This window comes from Microtus ochrogaster, chromosome 2 (genome assembly GCF_000317375.1).
Source record: "Microtus ochrogaster isolate Prairie Vole_2 chromosome 2, MicOch1.0, whole genome shotgun sequence".
Taxonomy (NCBI): Eukaryota; Metazoa; Chordata; class Mammalia; order Rodentia; family Cricetidae; genus Microtus; species Microtus ochrogaster.
This window is the reverse complement of record NC_022010.1, coordinates 98,190,305-98,197,751: the sequence shown is the minus strand read 5'-3', so window position 1 is coordinate 98,197,751 and position 7,447 is coordinate 98,190,305. Positions and strand designations below refer to the sequence as shown.

The 7,447-nt window shown below is 49.2% G+C and overlaps 1 protein-coding gene across 1 annotated transcript in view; it reads left to right on the top strand.

Annotated features, from left to right (window-relative positions):
* Urb1 (URB1 ribosome biogenesis homolog) overlaps window positions 1–7,447 on the top strand; it is a 63,944-nt gene that overhangs the window by 15,768 nt on the left and 40,729 nt on the right. Inside the window, exons 9-11 of the mRNA XM_005345346.3 lie at window positions 1,885–2,080; window positions 3,420–3,557; window positions 6,840–7,013. Coding sequence (XP_005345403.2) covers window positions 1,885–2,080; window positions 3,420–3,557; window positions 6,840–7,013 — 508 coding nt within the window. The remainder of the gene's footprint in view (window positions 1–1,884; window positions 2,081–3,419; window positions 3,558–6,839; window positions 7,014–7,447) is intronic.

Genomic DNA, 7,447 nt, shown 5'->3' with positions numbered 1-7,447 from the left:
TCATTGTAGCTTTGGAGCCTGTCCTGGAACTCGCTGGCCTTGAACTCACAGAGACCCGCCTGTCTCTGCCTCCCAAGTGCTTGGATTAGAGGCGTGCACCACCACCGCCCAGCTTCCTTAGTGACGTCTTTTCCTCTTCTTGACTGAGGAGCATTTCTTTATGAATTCAGGCTGGGCGTGGTATCATACACCTTTAATCCCAGCCTTTGGAAGGCAGTTGGAGCTCCTGTGAGTTCAAAGCCAGCCTAGTCTCCATAGTGAGTTCCAAGACAGGCAGAGCTATATTATAGAGAGACTTTGTCTCAAAAAACAAACACATATGGGCTGGAGAGATGGCTCAGCGATTAAGAACACTGGCTGCTCCTCCAGAGGGCCTGAGGACAGTTCCCAGCAACCACATGGTGACACACAACCATCTGTAATGAGATCTGGTGCCCTCTCCTGGCCTGCAGCATACATGCAGAACACTCATGCATAAGATTAAATGAATAAAAATCAAAACACACACACAAGATTTCAGTCACTTGTAACTTGGAATGACTAAAGGGACATATTGATTCCTTCAGCGTGGTGCACGGTGGGAAAGTCCTGTGACTGCGGATTTGTTTTGAGATTATTTTGATTTAATTTATTACATTTCTTCTACTTTTTAATATGCTTTCTGTGTGCTGGGACTTAAGCCAGGGCTTTGAGCATTCTGGTCAGGTGCTCTACCTCTGGTGTGCTGGGACTTAAGCCAGGGCTTTGAGCATTCTGGTCAGGTGCTCTACCTCTGATCTGTATCTCCAGCCCTAACTTTAGAAAAACTTAATAGTAGCTTTTTTTCTCATCAGAATGAACTCATTTTCCTGTTAAAATGCAGCTTAAAGAGATTAGAATCCAACACAATGTTACAACCATTAGAAACTGGTTACACACACCCAGCATTTCCCCTCTCTTAACTGTGCAAACAGGTGCAGTTAATGTGGGACTTTTGAAACTATCGGCAAACAGTGTTTTTATTTAAGGGTTGGGGAGGGAGCACTGTGCTGGTTGGAAATGGGGAGAATTGAGGAATTAAAGGCAAGGTGTCCCAGCAGTCATTGGATAATCCCCTCATTTCTTCTGGTAACCCTTGCTCACATAGCCCCTCTGTTGTCACTGTCATCGTGCCCGGCCAAGGCTTCTGTGACTTCTCACAACCATGAATAGTTATTTCTCTGGTCCTAGTCTGATGGGCGAGAAGTGGTCAGAGCAGAGGTTGTCATTGCCTAGGATGGAGGTGCCATACACTCAGTGGTCAGCCGACAAGGTTCCAGCATAGAGTAAGGGTGCAGCTTTCCTCTGTAAGGGTCAGAAAGCTGCCTACCCTGCACTGCCACTGCGGACTGAAGTGCCCACAGGTGAAGAGCAACGCTGTCACTGTCGAGTCAGACTTTAAAGACAGGTGGTAGGCCGTAGGATGGCAACCCTGGTGAGCTCTTATTAGTAAGCAGGTGACAGAGCCTGGAGCGTCTGGATGGTCTGAAGTAGTAGCTCTGGAGCTGCAGCCATAGAGATCCTGGGCCTGGTGCTTCCTGACTGAGGTTTACTCTCAGCGGGCTTTTATCTGTTGGCCGGGCTGGTGCGGAGTGTGCCTGCTTACAGTGATCTCCCCCCTTAAGCCTCTTGAGCAGTGTTCAGCAGCATGTTATCAGGCCCGGCTTCACTCTTCATCTTCATCGCGTGCTTGAAGATGCCTTTGTCTGCCTGGGGACACCATGGCTCTTTCCCCATGGATTCCTTCCCTAGGGCTCCCCTGCAGGCCACGTCATACCCCATCGGGTACTCTCTCTTATGTGACTGCTGTGTCCCTGAGAGCGACTTCTCTTGCTGACCCTCTGGCCTTGTCCTTGTCCCTAACAGAGGAGGCAACTTGACACTCTTGCACTTCTTGTTGAGTTTGAAAACTGCGGCTGGGGATGAGCTGGTAGCCAGTCTGGTGGTGAATATTCTGAAGGTGTGCCCGGACCTGCTGACAAGATACTTCAAGGAAGTCACCTTTTCCTTTCTCCCAAGAGTGCAGTCCACTTGGCTAAACAACGTGAAGCTGCTGAACAAGGTACAGAGGTCTGTTGGGATGTGCAGTGAAGCCCTGTCTTGGGGACAAGGGGCTCTTTAGATGTGGAATTTGGTGGCCTCGTCCTCTGGTAGCATCGGCTTCTCAGTAGCTGTATTTGGGATTCTCCTTTTGATGCGCTTGAGCTCTTTCTGACTGGGAGTTGGGCTGTGTCTGTGGAGTCCGGAGAGGACTGTACTACTTGTGAAGTGTTAGAGTGGTGCAGACTAATCCCTTCCCAGCCCCACTCCTCTGCCAGCACAGCTCTAGATCACACGGCCACTCTTGAATGCTTGGTGGGGGTGAGGTAGATTTTGTAATCCTTGTGTCGCCTCTGCAAGGTCTTCGCAGGGTCTTCGCAGGCCCAGGGACCCTCCTGTGCCTTCCCACACACAGCACTGGGGTTGCAGGTACCTACGCAGTCATGCCTGGTGTTTTATGTGGGTTCTGGGGCATTGAACTACAGTTCCGTGTACTTGTGCACCAAGTACTCTTACTCTCTGAGGCATCTCTAGAAATCTGAAGGTTGAAATGCTGTAAGATGTAACACTTCAGCACTATTGTTGACTTTCAAAGACCTGTGGATTTTGAATTTTCAGGTCAATCAAAACAATCAATAGAACCATAGTAGTGACACCTGGTGGGGCTAAATAAACTTTCTCTCTAATTTATGGTCTTCCTGGTCGGGGAAAGTCCCATGATTGATTGCTTGTGTCTCCGTTTGGTCCTGTTTTACTCATATATTTCCTGGTTTTCTTAGAGAACCTATGTTTGCAGGCCTCTGCAGAATCCCATGAGAAGCACTCACCTTGGGGAAGCTGCCCTGTGGCCAGCATCTATCCTAAGAGCTACTTCTGACACTGTCTAGCCCCGTGCTGCCAAAGGGGCACTTGTGGGGTTTTATAGCCTGGCTTGAGTCCTTATGATGCGGCTTGCTTACTGTGTGGCTGGTAATCCCACTCGGGTCCAGCTTCGATACCATAACACATTTGTATGTTAAATATCTCTCTTTGAAGGATTTTTGTGGAGCTTTAAAAGGACAGTGTGATTAACAGGGCATTGTTGGCTCACACCTTTAATCCTAGCACTTAGGAGCCAGAAGCAGTTGGATCTCTGTGAGTTCAAAGCCAGCCTGGTTTACAGAGCCAGTTCTAGGACAGCCAGGAATACACACAGAGAAACCCTGTCTTGAAAAAAAAGGGGGGGAGGATGGTATGGTTTGTCAGGCTGACACTGGAAGCCCTTGTTCTGATAGCTGTGTACAGTGTGTGAGTGGATCTGGGGTTCTTACAGTCAGTTCTTTCTTCCATTCATAACCCACTCTCTTTCTTCCCTCTTTCAGATCTACGAGGCCCAGCCAGAGATTTCCCAGGCCTTTTGGACCAGAGAGTTTATCCCCTTACCAAGACTCCTTGCGATGGTGATGGTGACCACAGTGCCTCTGGTGTGCAATAAGGTCATGTTCACTCAGGCATTAAATGTAAGTCACAGAGAGAGAGAGAGAGATGGGCCGATGGAAGGGCACTGGCTGCTCTTCCAGAGGACCCAAGTCTGGTCTTTGCACATGGTGGCTCTCAACTATCTGTGACTCCAGTTTCAGGAGATCTGACACCTTCTGGCCTCTGCTAGCATTGTACAAACGTGGTGCACAGACAAATATACGTACAGGCAAAACATTCACACACATAAAAACAAAGGTAAGTCACACACAGACGCAAACACCAGCTTTCTCTTGCAGAGCCCTCTGCTGACCGCATTTGACTGTTTTGTCAGACAGGGTTTTAGTTTGAAGTCACCTGTGAGGGGCAGATCCATTTACTTGCGGTTAGCATTCCTTCCAGAGGTGACTAGCATGGTGTCCTCATCCCTGCTTCAGCGTACTGTGAGGACCCCATCCCTCCACACACACGTCTGTAGTCCCGTGTGGGTGTGGGAAGTTCCTGCAGTAGAACTTCACTATTTCAGGCTCTCTGGAAACAGTGGGACCAAACTCTCTTCTTTATTTCTTTTTTTTTTTTTTTTGTTTTTTCAAGACAAGGTTTCTTTGTAGCTTTGGAGCCTGTCCTGGAACTAGCTCTTGTAGACCAGGCTGGCCTCGAACTCACAGAGATCCGCTTGCCTCTGCTTCCCAATTGCTGGGATTAAAGGCATGCGCCACCACTGCCCAACTCTCTTATTTATTTCAAGGGCCTTTTTTGGACCAGGTGTTAGGATTTCTGGGGAACATTTACTTTGAGGGGCAGCTTTTTTCAGGCAGTGTTGGAGGAAAAAAATGATACTTAAATTTCACATCTTTTCTTAGTAGCTAAGAGCACTTGGCTTTCTTCCAGTTTGTGCCAGCACCCATGTTGGTTAGCTTACTGCTGCTGTAACTCCAACTCCAGGACATCTGACACCCTTCTCATGACCTCTGCAGACACCTGCATTCATGTGCCCATATTCACACACAGACACACATGCATATAACTAAAAATAAACTTCAAAAAAGTTCACATCTTATTTCTGGTAGAGGTCCCCCATTTCCCATCAGAAGCAACATTTGGAGGGTTCCTGGTTTTTTGTTTGTTTGTTTAACCAGTGTTCTAGTTTTACGAGAATGGTTGTTGATTGTTGATACAACTGGTACTGGACTCTGGCAGCCCATTCTAAGCCCAGGTAGTCTGATGTCCACCGAGAGTCTTGGCACTCAGAGAGCCATCCCCAGCCTTCCAGAGAGGGCAGGTGGTTATGTGACAGGAGCCATGGTGCTCTGCACAGGCGTGTGTCGGCCTCAGTTCCTGAGAATGCGGGGAACCCTTTGATGCCCCATTCAGGGTTCGTGCTGAGTGTACAGTGTGTGAGGAGAGGTGACCTGTGTGGGACTAGACAGAAAGGGCTTTTGTTCTCTGTGACAAATCATCACAACGTCAGGTCCCGTCTGCTGTGTGGAGAGATTAACATTTTCCCAGGGGCCTCAAGAAAAACGGGAAAGAACTCAGTGGCTGCACTTCCTTGGAGGCCTCGTTTGCATTCTTCTCCTGCCTAGTCTCTGCAGTCAGACAACAGGCTGCCTTCCCTTCCAGGACCAGGGTTTTATCTCTAGAGGGGTGTCCCATCTCCTGGACTGAGCAGCTCGGGAGTGACTGAGCACATAGCTGTCTCTCCTAGTGGCAGCCATTCTGTGCTGGCCCAGATCCGTTGAGCCACAGCCTGTGCCCTTCCCAAGAGCTGAGACTTTTTACATGTTGGGGACACATTGAAGTGAATGGCTTCTAAGGGTTGCAGTTATGAGTTGTGTTTTGCTCTCTGCTTTCCTCTGAGAAGTTTTCCAACAGCATGTATTTCAGAGTTAGAAAGAGGAGCGTTTGCTTGTAGAAGTGGGAAGTGAGAAGGATTCGGCAGCAGGGTCTCGAGTCCTGGGTTAGTTCTGTGCTCCCTGCACTATGGGCACTTGGGAACCCTTTTTAAGGCCTGCCTTTGAAGGGATCCTAGCTATAAAGCCATTCCTGAGTTTGGAACACATCTCTGTCCTTACGTGTACAACATTTGCTTAACACTGAAACTGCCTGCAATCTGGGGTACTAGGCCATCGTGGTTAGTAAGAAGAGTCAGAAGGCCTTTTGTGTTTCATTGTAAATCTCCACTATTCCACCCAGAGCTCCACACACCCCTGGGGGGGTCCTGGAAAGGTGCACATTCTGCTAGAATTGGTATAGGGCCAGGGTCTCTACTTCTGTGTGCCAGACCAGCAGGATGGTGGCTGAAGAATGCACTAATCCTGGCCAGGGCCTGGACCCATTCCCTCTTTTTGATAATGGGATCTATGGTCCTTGAGCACTACTCAGCCTCTGAGGTCATCGAGGACCTTGACACTGGAGAAGCGTTCTGACAGTCAGAAGTCTGCATGGCTGCTGTCTGTGCTGCGCCATCCTTTGTCACTGTCATGACACCATAAGTTGTGTGCTTGTCACAGCTTTAGAGCGGAAAGCCCAAGGTTGAGTGACCGTGTGTGGTTAGGCTTTAGTGAGGTCCCACTCACTGTGTCACAGACAGCTGAGCGGATGAGCAAAGGGAAAAGTAGAATGCCTGGAGAAATGGGCGGGAACACCTGGTGAGAAAGGAAGCCAGAGGCCAGGGCAGGGCTGCTTTCGTTTTCTTTGTTTTTGTGATGGTCAACTCACTGTGGTTCTCCTGCCTCGGTCCCCTGGGTGCTAGAATTATATGTATGCACCACTAGGCTTGCCTCAGTTTCGTTCTTTCCATGACAACACTTTCTCTCATGAGAGCTGTGTTAGTTCAAGACTGAAGCCTACTCAGTGATCCCCTCCTAAAGGCTCTCTCGGTACCACCACATTGGAGCCAGGCTTCTAACATAAGAACCTCCGGGGGACAGATTTTATCCAGGCCATCACAGTTGCTTAGTCCTCATAGAGGTGAACGGTCTGACATCTTCCCTTGCCTTCCTTCTACCTCTCTTCATGTGGATGCTTGTGGATGCCAAGTGTCTGCTGGGGGCTCCTGTGCTGTCGCTGCAGTCTGTCCTGGCCCAGTGCTGGTCAGAGACGGCTGACTGGGAAGTACAAGCTCCTTTGGAATTGCTTTCCTGGCGACAGCTGTAGTCAGAATAGATGTCTGTGGGGAAGGTCCCCACATCACCTCTTCTCACTGTAGAGTCCAGCCAGCTCCTATGCTTTTCCCCAGTAGTAACCTGAGGAACAAGAGCCTGCCATGCCCATGTGTCCACCTGGAGACATGTGTGGATTTCATTCTCTTTCCTTCCCAGTTGGACAGCATACCTGTGAAACACTCAGCATTATCCCTTATTTCGGTCATTTTGAAGAGAGCGTTGAAGACAGTTGACCACTGTCTGGATAAGGACGCTTGGCAAGATTCCGGCGTGTACACAGCTGAGATGATGGAAGAGTTTGTTCAGCTCTTCAGAGAAGCTTTGAGCAAGGTGTGTGCAGGTCCCTGTCTGAGTTTTTGCTGCAGACCCCTTCACCAAATTCAGAAGAAAGGGCTGTCCTGGGAACATGGGTGGGTGCCAAAGAGTGTGTCCTCTTAGCTGCTGGTAGTAGAAGCCAGTGGGCAGGTGCAGCTGATAAATGTTCACTTGTGTGTCTCACGTAGAACAGGTCCTTGAGTGAGCTAAGAGTCAGACCGTGCACTCACCTTTGCACCCGTGGCTCACTAGGGGCTGTGCTGTGCTTCTTCCCCCTGCCCGTGAGTGCACGCACACTGATGGTACTAGGCTCAAGTAAAAGCAAATGCTAGTGGGTGGACTCCTGTTTCCACCATGGCTAATTCTGCTAACAGCTATGGCTTCTGTACACTGGCAGTGCCGAGCACCCTAGAAGGGTGAAAGAACAAGTGTAGTTGTAGGATATACTG